Genomic DNA, 14,783 nt, shown 5'->3' with positions numbered 1-14,783 from the left:
TGGTTCAAGCAGCAAACATTCTGCACAAAGTGTCCTCTCCTCCTGTAAATCTTAAATGTGCACATCACTTTTTTTGATGCACGTATCACCTTATACAGATATTTAAAAAATAATGTCTGCCTCTTTTGCACCTCCCAAAGATATTATGAGCTAACTTGGAGCAAAGATATTTCTGCTTTTTTGTGCTATTTCTTTTTAACTCTTCCACACCTAGGATAAGGTATGTTTAGAATAGGCATTCAAGAGATATTTGAGCTGACTTAAATGAGGGTTTAAAGCCACTATCTTGAGGTGCTTCAAAAACAACAGTGACATCATAAAATATGCAATAAATTGGAAGTGCATATGAACTGATGAGGATTTCTTTTTAGATCAATATTGACTTTCACACTCGAGAATCTACAGCCAAGAAGATTAAAGCACCAACACCCACGTGTTTTGATGAAGCCCAAAAAATCATATATACTCTTATGGAAAAGGACTCCTATCCCAGGTTCCTCAAATCAAATATATACTTAAATCTTCTGAATGACCTTCAGGCTAATAGTCTAAAGTGACTGGTGCCGGCTGGAGGGAATTAAAGATGGTATCAAGTACAGAAGGAATGTACCAGGATGGCTCCCTGGGGGAACACCTTGGCCTTTTTGGATGACTCACAGATCCAGGGGAAGAACCCATGACTCAGGACAGATTAACATGGAAGTTATCCAGGCTCAGGGCTGAAGAAGCGTGAGATGAAAATTTAGCGATGGTAGAAGGAAGGAGATACTGTGGTACTGTCATAAAATACAGTGGACCTACGTATTAGAACATCCCTCAGAACTGAGAAGGCCGGGTAATGCTTGCTACGCAGAAACTGTGAATAAGGGTTTTGAAACTGGTGAAAACATGCTATAAGCTTCAAGGTCTGACATAAACTGACATTTATGCTGCATATTGTTATACAGAGATTGTATTGAGCTGCTGAAATCTCTTTCACTTGGATGACTATTTGAGAAGTATGTGTTTCAAAATCACCATTTCTGTTATTGACACAAAGTTTTTCAGTGTTGGTTTGTTTGTTTGAGTGTTTTGGGATTGAAAGAGATGAAGAGGAGAACAATGTATTTAACTTAAGCTATTGCCTTAAAGTTGGGAAGTCAGAATATATTTGTAAATTATATTATCCCAGTGTCAATAATAAATGTGAGTTTTGTCTTAAAAACATAGAAGCAATTTCTGTTTACATTTCCTTGCCATCTTTAAAAACTGGCATTTATTTTTCAGATTTAACAAAAATTTAAGCAAGGGTCTTCTACTTTCTATCACCTCTTCAACATCTAAAACTATCATCCAGTTAATCTTATATTTTATGTATTATGTGTATGTATTGGACAGAATTCATTAGTTTTCTCTCTGCTATCACAATGTATAAAGATCAAACAAATATAATATGCTCTCATATAGTCAAGCTTCAAACTGATGAGAAATTGAAGAGGTCTTTTAAAGAGGGATAGAAATTTTATTTCAAGAAGTCATCTAATTAACAACTGATAATTTATTGTGATTTAAAGTTTATAAAAGCCAGATGTATTTTCTCATTTAATGTTCATAGCAATCCTATGAAAGCTGAGACTAGTAAGATTAAATCACTACTTCCCAAATTTAGCTATCAAAACTACCTAGAATGTTAAAAAACAAAACACCAATTTTGGGGCCCTATCCCAGACTGACTGAATCAGAATCCCCAAGGGATAGAGTATGAGAATCTATATTTTAAGAGGAAATTCCAGGCGATTCTGAAGATGCCCTGGTTATCCAGGGTTGGGAATCCTGGGATTAAGAGACAGTCCCACTGCCAGGGATTACACATAAATTTTCTCACCACACAATTTGTACTCCCTCTACTGTGCAACACTGCCCCCCAATGACCAGAAGACATTTCCTAAATCCTCAGGTCTTCAACAGTCCTAGGCGTTACCTAAGCAGGAACATAAGACTGCTCTGGAGGAACATCACAGAAGGATAATCAAGACGATGCATATTCCAGCATAGCCTATATAGTTGTATCTTCCCATGCTCCCGTGTCCCATATATTATTGAATAATCAGCCATCACAGTGTAATACTCTGGATATCCTCAGTACAGGCTTGCCTGTCATCAGGCACACAGCAATGACATGGGGCAATATGTAGATAGGTTTAAAAAGTACTATTCTTGAATTTCCATGGGACAAAGTCCAAATTGTTGCTACCATAAGCTTAATTCTATGATTTAGCAGGTCAAAATATTATAAGAGGCTTAGGAAGGGAATCCAGTTTAATCACCATCATCATTATCATCGTTCTCTCCCTTACTCATGCCATCACCAAATTCCCTCAGTCCTCCTTCTACAATTAATGTGTGCAGTTGGTATGTCACTTGCTCTTTTTCTGCCCCCCCCCTGCACTAGCGTAGTCTCTCATTGATTGCTCATTCATGCAACTTGTTTTCTTTCTTTTCAGCCTCTTCTCTTCAATCCATCTTCAATCCATCCTCTAAATAGCCGCAAACATCACCTTCTGAGACACAGATTTGGCCCTGTCATTTCCCATGACATACAACATAAAGTTCAAATTTCCCTTTCTGGAATTCAAAATACTCCCAGTGAGACCTTCAGGGTATAATTTGTCTTACTCCCCTCTAGGTATCCTTCCTACCTTGACATCACTCTGGATCAATTGCCTTTTCTTGAAGGAGTCCTGGTCTTCACTACCCTTTGGTTAATCTACTATCTCTCTAAAATGCCTTTTCCTACCTCCTTCCAATTTTCAAAGTCCAACCAATTCTTCAAGGCCCAGGTAGAATTACTCTTCTATAAAGGCTTTCTAACACCTTACACCGCTATGTAGTTATTTTCAAGGAAAACCGGAGGGGAACCAAGTCCATATAAACACAAGACACTCTGCTCCTATTTCTAGCACCACTGTCACATTAAATAGTCCAGGCCCTTGAAACAGTGAGGCAGTAGAAGTGCAACTGTCTAACACACACTGGTCATAAAATGAATGCTTCTGTCTTTGTCTTGATAAGATGCCATGTTAAAAAGCCAACCAGGGGCTTCCCTGGTGGCGCAGTGATTAAGAACCCACCTGCCGACACAGGGGACACAGGCTAGAGCCCTGATCCGGGAAGATCCCACATGCCGGGGAGCAATTAAGCCTGTGTGCCACAACTACTGAGCCTGTGCTCTAGAGCCTGTGAGCCACAACTACTGAAGCCCGCAAGCCACAACTACTGAAGCCTGCGTGCCTAGAACCTGTGCTCCGCAACAAGAGAAGCCATCGCAATGAGAAGCCCGCGCACCGCAACGAAGAGTAGCCCCCACTCGTTGCAACTAGAGAAAGCCCACGTGCAGCAACGAAGACCCAACACAGCCAAAAATAAATAAATAAAATCTATTTTTTAAAAAAAGGCATCCAATTTTTGGACAGATGGTCAAAACAAACATCTAAGACATCTCTTCGTTTTCAAAATGAAAACAATAAATTGTCACCATGGCTGCATAGATTCAAGATATTGCAAAAAACTTGAAAAGATAAATTTCTTTTCATTGGCATTGTTTCCTATGGTGTGGATGTTTTATTAGATCATTTACAGAAATATGATTAGCTCTACTGTTTAGAGAAATCTGGTCCAACTGCTCCATCTAAGATTCTCAGCTCATATGCTATGTTCTGTTGTGATACTAAAGCAGTGGCAATCAACAATATGTATAATTTAAAACTAATTCATTTAAAAACTAAAAATAAATTTACTTTGCTCAGATGTATTTTATACTATTTCTAATATAATATGTATATTGTAGAAAAGTAGGAATCCGTGAAGGTAGAAATTAGACCCCCTGGTGTCTAATAAAAAGTACATATTTACACATTTAGCTCATGTGGGACAAACTAAATTTCAAGTGTCTTTCATGCTGTGTGCAAACACAGGCTGTATTATATTAGGAGGAATCTTTGATGATTTATTATCGTAAAAAGAAATTCTGAAATACGTGAAGGGAAAATAGAGTAAATGGTGATTTAAACTACCATAGATATAAATAATTGCTATTATACACAGAATTGTAGAACTTCCTCAAGACCGCATAAAACCCAATCTATAGAACAAAAAAACTACTCATCAACTGCAGAAATACCACCATCTGTTTTGTTGAGACCAGTATCTTAAAAGTGTTACTGAACCAAACTTGGATCCGTGCACCCAATGCACAACAAAGCCAATCTAATGACACCAGGTTGTGGTGAAGGAAAGTACAGCGTTTACTGCAAGGCACCCAACATGGGGCCAAACAAGGAGAACAGGAAGCTGAGGCTCACAAGACCCAAACTGCCCAGTGGCTTTCAGGGAAGGGTTTTTAAAGTCAGTGTTAGGAGTGAGGATTGTAGGGTGTCTGATCAGCTCGTGGACGTTCTTCTGATTGGTTGATGGTGAGGTAATTGGGAGTCAACATCATCAACCTTCTGGTTCCAACCAGTCTTGGGTCTACATGCTTGTGGTCAGCAGGCACATAACTTCTTCTACCTGGCGGGGGTGTCAGTATCTGCAAAACGACTGAAGGATATGACTCAGGGTACTATCTATAGCCCTTGAGGAGGAACTAAAGGTCCTTGACTCTTTAGTTTACAGCTAAACTACTATTATTTTATCTTGCTTGACTGTTTTCCTTTGTTTCTGTACTTTCTCACTTCTCTGATTAAATTTGCTCTTTGGAACTAAGGGAAGGCCTAGGAGGCTAAAGCTTTTCTACAAACAAGAGGCTGAGGACATTGGGGAGAAGTGGGGGTCTGCCTTGGGAAGGCCCTGCAAGGTCCTGCTCAGTTTGAGAAGCTAAAAATGTATCATTCTAACGGCAAAATTTTGTGTCTTACTCTGCGCCTAACCTAAATGAAACTTTTCTACAAGTAAGTGCATGGCAAAATATAGTACCTTCTATGGATGTTTCTATATAAATATTTGACTGGGTAATTACCTCCTGGTGGCTCCTTTCACTTGAATTTGAAAACAGACCAAAGGGAAATGAAAGGGAAGGAGGGAGGGAGGGAGGAAGGCAGAGAGAGAGAGAGAGAGAAGGGAAACAAATTGGCTGAGTGTCTTAAATGTTTGTATTACCTTATGTCTCATTTGAAAACCTGAGTGCCCCGAAATGTCACACTTGTATTTTATCTTCTCAAATTGAAATTTTAAGCCAAAAGGGATTGTGCTATAGTTTAGAATTGTCTACACTACTTTGAAACTCCCATAATTGATGGAAGATTAGGCTAGGAATTCGAATCCAAACCCAAAAGAACCAAATTTATTAAACCCATGGGGACCTTGCCTCGATTTGGAATGTTGCCATTTGGGGAAGATCTGTGGCAGTAGGCTTGATGATTGAAAGAGAAGTCAAGCTCCTGGGATTAGGGAGCTGATTGGCTTACGTAAGAAGAAACGGTGCATTGTAAGCAGGTTCTAGATTTAGAAAACTGTGTTGGCCACGTCAATCACACTTCAGAACTAAATGTTCTCATCGCCCTTCCTCTCTCTCCTGTCCAACTCCAAGCAGAGTCAGAGGTCTAGGACCCATGCGGCTGAGTATGTACAATTCCAAAGAGTTTAGGGACATTGGAAATAGACGCTCTCATGTCACTCAAGAGAAACACCAACTTCCCACTTCTCAAGTGAAAAATGCAAGCCTTCTAAAAAGTTCTTTAACTGCAAGTTTTCTTAGCAAAAAAACTGTTACTTAAATAATAATGCATTATAATAGATACTAGATTTGTTCATCCAGGAAGAATATTTGCTTTTGTTCAAATATTTGCTATATTTAATGTGCATTTTTACTTATTGTAATATTAGCTGGCTGATTTCTCCATCTTTTCCACAGGAAAGGGATAATTGGGGTGGATCTTGAAGAATAAATAAACCCCAACCAGGGATGAAACAGGGTGAGAACATTTCAGGAAACAGTCTGTGAAAAAGTCAGGAAATCAAGAAAAAAGTACTCCGTGTTCAGCAATGGTGATTTATTTAGTGTGGCTGGAACACATGGGGGAAGCGAGAGGGTAAGAGGGAAAGCTCAAAAGGTAGTTTAGGGCAGATTCTGAGAAGAGGCACAGTCCATTCCAAAGAGCGTGAGTTTCACCTTTTATATGACAGGTCACCACGGAAGTTTCAAGCAAATGAGCAAAAGACAGAACTGTTTGTGCTGATACACAAGTTACTTGTTGAGTCTACACCAGAACTCTGAGATAAGCACTCTTAACCTCATTTTATTGATCAACAAATGTAGAACCAAAAAGGTGAAAAAAGTTATCTAAGGACACAGAACCAGTAAGTAGCAGACCCAGGGTTTGCGTCCAGGTACGTATGTTTCCAACGACTTTGCATTATCTCATGCTTCTTCCTGAAAGTGACAGGATTACTTTGTGTCGTAGAAAGCTATTTCTGGATTTTGTGTGGAAGACAGTTACGAAGGAAGACATAACTGAGGAAGGAAAGCCAAACATGAAACCAGTTTTGTAGCCCAGCAGGAGAGAATCAGGGCAGAAATCAAGGCAATGGGAAAGAGAGGGCAAACAGATAATACTTGGTGAGCGATTGGCTGTGAGGAGTAATTGAGGGAGGGGAACACAGGATACCTCTGGGGTGTCTAGCCTGGGGCCTCAAAATCACAGCAAAGCCCTTTCCGGCTCAGTTTTAAACATATCACCTTTGGGGTCCTTCGGCTGCAAATGTGCATTGAACAACTTGGAAACAGAAGAGGAGTGCGCTGGAGGAAGATTAAGGCATATGCTTCTAAAAGGCTCCGCGTGCAAAATAAATTATGTAGCGCTTTCAACACATAACAGTTTATTCACAATGAACCTACACATGAAGCATTCCACATGTTTTTCCTCAAAGCTCACTTTCTTCTTGGACAAAACTAGAGGCTTGCAAGCTCTCCTCCAGGCTGAGAACCAAAACCAAGGACCAAGACACTCAACAGATTTGCAGGAAGAAACTGCTCTAAATTTGAGAGCAACTTTTAAAGACAGAAGACAAAACTGACGTGTAGGATCCAGGTGAAAGAGACGGGCAAAGCCGCTGTCAGACAGAAACAGAAACCGCCCCGGGGATGAGCAGCACGGGACAGCGCGACGGAGTGTGATGACGGCGACTCTAGGGAAGGAATCCTGTGTCCTCAGATGGCAGGCCTGGCCCTTAGCTTGACAGTGGGTCATGTGACCGGTGGAATGTTCTAGTGCTCACTTCTTGTTAACAGAGACAAGACAGAGGACAGGAAACCCAAAGGTAGCCACTCTCTTGGCACATTTTTTCCTTCAGTCATTTTTACCTTAAGTCCTCAAAATAGGTGCGGAGTCTACCCTTTATTTCTGGATAGAGAGGAAAAAAAAAAAAAGACAGGAATATAGTGGGTCTCAGCTATTGTCCTATCCTTCCCCCCAAACTGTCTGTTGCTATTCTAGTCAAACCTAGAAGGTGAAAGTTCAGTGGGCTTGTTTTAAATCAGGAAAATTGACATGCTCACCCTTGGTCTTAGCTTTCATACTCTGCCTTGAAACCCTCAGCTTGAATTAGCTATAAAAACAGATTGTATCCCTAGTCTAGTGCTTTTTTCCTTAAATCTGTCAGTTAATTCAGTGTTTACAAATGACCCACTGTGAACAAGTAAAGGGTAGAACATGTTCCCATATGAAGAACTGAATAAGATACTTCCTAGAATGTTTATTTGGCGTGATTTTGACTAGAATGATCATAATCATACTATCTATGGGGGTAATTAGGAAGTGCCAAAGTTGAGGGGAAGAAAGCACAAAATATTCCTTGCTCAGAGGTTTCTTAATTCATCTTCAGAATGCTAGGCTCCACTTTATACTTCTAGAATCGAGCCTAGACGCTTGCTTCCTTGATAAGACTCCCCAGTTAGTGACACCTGCTATGTGCCGAAAGCTATGCTCGGTGCCAGGGAAACAGAGATGACTAAGATATAGCCCCCAACTAGTGAGAGGCTCACAGTGCTCTTGGGAAGAAAAGCGCGGAAAGAACTGCAGGCAAATAGACTAAGCATCTGGAGAGAGGTGAGGAGGAGAGTCAAGTAAGGCTGCCTGAGAGAAGACCTCCCCCGTGGCTCACTCCAGGTCCCTGGTGAAACGCCAAATGGGAATGGCGCCCCCCTCCTCCCCTAATGGGAAAGGCTGTGCGGTGCCAACTTGCCAAAAGGTCTCCAGGTGCCGCCAGCTCCGTATGCAACTTCCATGGGCATCGAGTCACATCAAGTATGTCTCCTTTAGCAAGTTCTCTCTTTCTATGGTCATGAACTCGGTTGGATGCTACGTGTTCCCTTCCAGAGTGCCTATTAAAGAGCGAGCAGTGAAAGCAGCCTAGACCTTCTCTCCACGGGAGGCTGGGAGGCTAAGGAACCACGGACCTCCTGCCCTTCTGCTCCTGTGGAATTCTTGGGGTCTGTCCCAAGACTCCAAGAAAATGTGCCAAGTGAACTCAGAGGAGGGACTAGTAATTCTGTCCTGGAGGAAGGGTGTGGCTTCAGAGAAGGGACAGATGCACAACAAAGTGTGGATTAAACTCAGAGTAACCCAAGTTACTTTGTGAACTATTATTGGATTAATTGCAACCTGTGAAACTCACAAACAAATGTAAATTCTGGCACTACTGGGCTGCGGAAGGGCTGGAATAAGTCTGTCCTACTACTTACTAGTATTACTTTGCTCACATCGATATCTTTTTGCTTTAGCCATTATTATTGTCCCAAAATAATGATTTCTTTTTCTCTTTCCTTACAGGAGGGTGCGACAGAGACTGCTTAGATGCTCACCAAACTCAGGCCCTCCCTGGACAAACCATATTTCCCAGCCCCTCTTAAGGTGAACGGCAAATATAGAACCTTCTATTGGGTTGGCCAAAAAGTTCGTTCGGGTTTTCCCGTAAGCTGCTTTTTCCAACAAAACATCCCGAACTTTTTGGCCAACCCAATGTGAACGTTTCTACATAGTCAGTATTTGGGTATATACTCAGTAGCTCTTTTACTTGGATTTGGTCTTTTTTCTTGAATTGCAATTTGATATTTTACCTTGAATTATTAGGGCCACAAAACCGAGCTCTGTGTGGAGAGCCAAGGGATGGGCACCAGTTCCAGGACTGCCTAGAAGACCCCCAGGTTGTCTCTCGCTTCCCCACGTGCACGGCCAGAAGAAAGGGCTCTGAGGTTGCAAAGCCACATGGAGGAACTGTCAAGCTCCAAACAGTCATGCAACCCACATTGGCACTTGTGTGAGTGACAGCTAAATGCTTCTGAAGGTCTGGCAATGATTTGTTAGAGTGACTAGAGAGTTTTATTCTGATACATACAAAGACACTGATAAATGTTTAAGTTTCCTTCAAAAAGAAACAATTCCGGGATTCCCTGGTGGTACAGTGGTTAAGAATCCGCCTGCCAATGCAGGGGACACAGGTTCGAGCCTTGGTCCCGGAAGATCCCACGTGCCGCGAAGCAACTAAGCCCGTGCGCCACAGCTGTTGAGCCTGAGCTCTAGAGCCCACGAGCCACAACTACTGAGCCCACGTGCCACAACTACTGAAGCCCACGCACCTAGAGCCTGTGCTCCACAACAAGAGAAGCCACGACAATGAGAAGCCTGCGCACCGCAACGAAGAGTAGCCCCCGCTCACCGCAACTAGAGGAAGCCTGCACACAGCAACGAAGACCCAACGCAGGCAACAAATAAATAAATAAATTTATTAAGAAAAAAAGAAAGAAAGAAACAATTCCTTTTTCATTTAGAGAGTTATATGGAGCCATCCTGGAAAAACCAGGGCAACATCTCCATCAGAGTGCAGCGTTATTCAGTTCCCATGTGAGGCAAAGGTTATCTCTCTGACCTTGTGATGTTCTTCCAGATAGAGCTGCCTGGAAAAGAGGATGTAAGCTATGGATGAGAACAATATGTGAAAAGCTTATTTCAGATGCAACTGAGAATAGAAAATGCCAAAAACAACACAAAAAAGGGAGGCGAGGACTAAGAAGCAGGAAAAGAATAAGTGATGGAAAGTTTTGCAACTGATAAAAACATTAAGTGAAAATGAGTTGGCCAGGCTGCGTGTATTTTCAACTCATTTGCTTTGACTCCATTTAGGGCTACGTACGACAGATATTGATATATATCCTCTGAGGTTTAAACTGGCCAATCACCAAGTAAAAGTCAGGATTCCAAACAAATGTAGTATGCGGATCTGGAAAGCAGACCTGTGGTTAAGCTGGGATTCAGACAGGAAGTTGTGAATTCAGTGCATACCGGGAAAACTAGAGGGGTGAACTCACCGGGGCTAATTTCCCTGAAAGACCAAAGAACCACGTAGGAAACAATTCGTCCTACAAGAAGAGAGTTTCAGGATGCACAAATCTGGCCTAAAAACGGTGGGTCAGAGCTGGAGGAAATGAGTACTTTAACTACACCAGGTGCCTGACGCTCAGATTGCCCTTTGATGCAGGTCCAAAATCCGAGGGAGAGGAGAGAGCCATAAAAGAGTGACGACACTAAAAGGGCAAACTCCCTGGAAACCTTTGAGAACATACGTGGGGACAGGGGATTGATTGCTCAAGGGATGCTAAAGAACGCTCCTCACTGGAGTTAGGAGCAGGGCGCTGACAGGACAGCGCACACTGACTGAAAACCAGCCCCCAGACCCGGAACGCCTGGGAAGGAGAAGAACTGGAAAAGGGGGCGGTGCTTCAGCAGATGCCGCCACCCTATCCGCAGACAGTTACAGCAGCCTAATATCTTAGGATGTGGTGGTCTTCAAGGCGCTCTTGAAGGGGAATAACGTCCTTCCTCCTCACCCAGGTTCTGGGTATTTGAGAAATAGAAAAATAAGAGCAAGGTGGAGGCAAAGGTATTAGTGATACAGTCAGGCCAGAGAACAGAGCATTGGAAGAAAGTCAAATGGGCCTGCTAACTTCACCCCGGAACTCAACCAACTTGCTTCCCCGTTACAGGTAGTGTCGGACGGTGGCACAATCTCTACACAATGGATCGCCAATGCGGGGAACAAATGCCCAGGTGTCTTGTCTCAATTAGAACAAATGTGAAGAGTCAGCCCAGCTCAGAGCTCCTGGTGACGGGGCCTAATTGAGATGGAATGTCTTTTCATGATGAGCTGGGTTCTATCAGACCACCAGGCCATAAGATCAGGTGGGCCCAGCAGCAACCCACTGAGAGATGGAAATGGTAAAGCCAGAATCGAACATGAGCAGGGCTTACCTGTGTCCTGTGGGAGCTCAGGGCTCCCTCATGACTAATGATGGAGGAAGAAGATCACTGTCTGTGTTGGGATAGTCTGTAGGCACAAGCCGAAAATGGACCGATTCTGCTAAGGGGCAGACTTAAAAGAGTGCAGCAAACAGAAACCCTCCCCATGTGCAGAACTGGGGACAATGCACCTGCTCATCTACTTTGTGTGAAAGGAAAGTGACCTGAGGTTAGAATAGATATTGACTCACGGGCAGTGGAGAATGGTGTGGCTGGTGAATTGGGGCCTGGAAGGAGAATGATTGGATAATTGGGAATAAGAAGGTCTCAGGAAGATGCATGTGGGTGGACCTATCAGAGTATTCAAAAGTATGAAGGTCTTTGTATCACATGGCAACATCCAGCAGAGATCATCCACCACACAAAAGACATGAACAACCAAGTAGACAGAGCAACGGTGTCAGTTGACCTCAGCCAGCCTCTGTCACTCAGCCAGCCCATCAGGGTTCATGAACAGAATAGCCATGGTAGCAGAGATGGATATGCACTGGCCCAACAGAATGGACTTCCACCCATGAAAGCCGATCTAGCTACTGCCCTTGTCAAAGTCCAACCATCAAGAAAAAGAAACTGATGCTGAACAAATGAAATCTCAAAGAGAACAACCAACCATTTCATGGTAAGCTGACTAATTAGACTCCTTCCACCCTGAAAGAGGCAGTGACTCATCTTGACTTGAATCAACATGTATCTGGGGTATAGATTTGCCTTTCCTGCCAGAAGGGCCTTAGCCAGCTCCACTGTAAGACGGCTTGCAGCTTTTGATCCACCAGTAGGGGATCCCATATGATATCACATCAGACAAAAGGGGCCTACTTCACAGCAAAGGTGGTGCAGCAGTGGCCACATGGCCCTGGGATCCTTGGGCTACATCACATGCTGTAAGACCCAGATGCTGCCAGCCTGGTGGAGCAATGGGATGGTCCTATGATGGCACAGCTGAGGCACCACCTCGAGATGATAACCTTCAAGGAAGGTGCATCATCCCCTAGAATAAAGAATATACCCTTAATCAGTGACCATTACATGGCGCTGTTCCCCCAATATGTGGAATACATGGGTCTGGGAACCAAAGGGTCAGAATAGGAGTGTCCACATTTGCTATCAGTGTAGCAGCCAGACCTGGGAGGGGTATGGTGACATGGGAATCAGACCCCTGGACAACAAGGGTCTGGGTCACCTTACCACATAAGCCACCAACACCAGCAGAAGTGCTGACCCAGGGTGAGAGGAATCTAGAAGGGGTAATAGAAGAGAAAGGACCAAGTGTGGTCTCTAGACAAAACGCAGCGATGGTGGAGTACTTCATCCCATTGTTTTGCCTCTGATAAGTTCTCCCCAGGAAAAGTCCTTCCAGAACCTGGAGCAGCTGTTTCTGGATGCCGGTGAACACTATGTGAAGCAATTGTATGTGGGTGGTGCAAGGGGCGGATGATTAGTGGATACTGTGGGAGCACGATACCCCTCAGACCCGAGGCACTCTCCCCCAGCAGCCGGAAGTCTGGGCTGCTGACCGCTCACTGATGCTTCCTCTCCAGGAGCTGCCCTCATCCTACGGAAGCTGCCTCACCAGGTTCCCATCCCCTCTTTGGAAGCAGCCAGCGGTCAATGACGGGTCAGTGCAGCATCCAAATACCTGCCCCCTTTGCTTCAACTGGGTCACATAGGAAGGGCTTCTCCATCTCCGAAACTCCTGCAAGGATCATCTGAGTCCTCTGTTACAACTACATCATATATTTGTTTAAGATTTATCATCCGTCTCCTTCAAAAAAGGAACTGTATCAGGTTATAAAATTAGCATGTTATGTAACAGAATAAATCAAAATGAAATAAGTCAAAACTATTTAAAGGGAACATCTGTTCATTGTTTACAACAAATATTTATTAAGGCTACTCTGCAAATAAGGTACTGGGGTAGGTGCTGTGACCAACCAGGTGCTTGTTGTGCCGTCAGTATGTTTACAGTTTGATCTAGAGATGGCATCTGCATAAATAACTACAGGTAGGAAAATAGGAACCTCTCGGTATTCACAGCTCGAACATACATCATTTCTTTCATTCTAGAACAGCACGATGAGATAGAGCTGTTACTATTCCTACTTTATAGATAGTAAACCAAAGGTTAGCAAGGGAAAGTGATTTACCCAAGCAGTGACAGAATCCAATTGTTCTTTCACCACGTTATGATAAATGTTTACTTGGATGATGGTATTATCCAAAAAGATAATACGTTTTCTCAGTCATCATCAAAAAGCCTCAAAAAGACATCCACTTTACATCATTTAACCATTTTGAGAATTTCCTTCATCTTGCTTAATATCCTGTATTTTTTCAATATTTTAAAAAATACTCGGGGCTTCCCTGGTGGCGCAGTGGTTGAGAATCTGCCTGCTAATGCAGGGTACACGGGTTCGAGCCCTGGTCTGGGAAGATCCCACATGCCGCGGAGCAACTAGGCCCGTGAGCCACAACTACTGAGCCTGCGCGTCTGGAGCCTGTGCTCCGCAACAAGAGAGGCCGCGATAGTGAGAGGCCCGCGCACCGCGATGAAGAGTGACCCCCGCTCGCCACAACTAGAGAAAGCCCTCGCACAGAAACGAAGACCCAACACAGCCAAAAATAAAAAAAAAAAAAAAAAAAAAAAAAAAAATACTCAATGGCTCTGGTTGACACTGGATACTATCTGCTAAGTGAATCTCTCAAGCTTCACCAGATTAGAATGACGACTTGGCTATCTGCTGACTCACACCCTAGGTATTTCCACTATTATGAAATCACTACTTCACAGAAGGATGTTTGCTTAATAGTAATAGAAATGGTAAAAATAAAGAATGCAGAATTCTATTTTCAAAAGATTAGATTCTAAGGATCCTGTGGTGGCAGGTGAATCATCAAATAGGAAAGGCTGACTTGACTCCCTAAGAGGAGGGAATAGAGTAGAAAAAGAAGGGAAGACAAGGAACAGCAGGAGGCTTGCTTACTCTGGAGCTGGGCCACGGAGAAGTATAACAGAGGCCGACAGACAGCAGCTGACCAGAGGGTCCCTGTAGACAGGGAGGTGACGCCCCTTCCCTTGAATAACTGAGGGCACTTGCCTGGAAAACAGGCTAAGGATCAGGGCCGGGAGGGACAGTGCAAAGAGGCAAAAAATAGAGGCTGTTGAAACAACTGCTGAACAGGACAGAGAACTGGGCAGGATGGTGAGAAACACTGGAGAGGGGACATGCAATGAATTTAGTGACGTGCACTCTCCCATGGAGGAGCCATCCTAAGATGTAAAGCTGCAGACACAGCACTCGGAGCACCATTTTAACCTGCAGGTCAAAGCTTTGTGGTCAAGTTTGTCGAATTCTAAAAGTGCCTGATCTCAAAGCTGATGGGAAGCTTCTGGTAACGATCTAGCAGCCAGGGAAGAGGTTAGGAACTGAGCAAGGGAATCAAGGGAGGGAGGAAGAC

At 43.4% G+C, this 14,783-nt stretch overlaps 2 protein-coding genes across 2 annotated transcripts in view; one reads left to right on the top strand and one right to left on the bottom strand.

Annotated features, from left to right (window-relative positions):
* RGS1 (regulator of G protein signaling 1) overlaps nucleotides 1-13,673 on the top strand; it is a 35,790-nt gene extending 22,117 nt beyond the window's left edge. Inside the window, exon 5 of the mRNA XM_082428043.1 lies at nucleotides 372-13,673. Coding sequence (XP_082284169.1) covers nucleotides 372-557 — 186 coding nt within the window. The 3' untranslated portion in view covers nucleotides 558-13,673. The remainder of the gene's footprint in view (nucleotides 1-371) is intronic.
* The window catches only part of LOC309644460 (uncharacterized protein), a 377,358-nt gene that overhangs the window by 150,396 nt on the left and 212,179 nt on the right, over nucleotides 1-14,783 (bottom strand). The gene's annotated exons all lie outside the window — the stretch shown is intronic.

The sequence above is a fragment of the Balaenoptera physalus genome (assembly GCF_965194825.1).
Source record: "Balaenoptera physalus genome assembly, chromosome: 1".
Classification (NCBI taxonomy): Eukaryota; Metazoa; Chordata; class Mammalia; order Artiodactyla; family Balaenopteridae; genus Balaenoptera; species Balaenoptera physalus.
The sequence above is the reverse complement of the archived record's forward strand: the minus strand, read 5'-3'. Positions and strand labels throughout refer to the sequence as shown.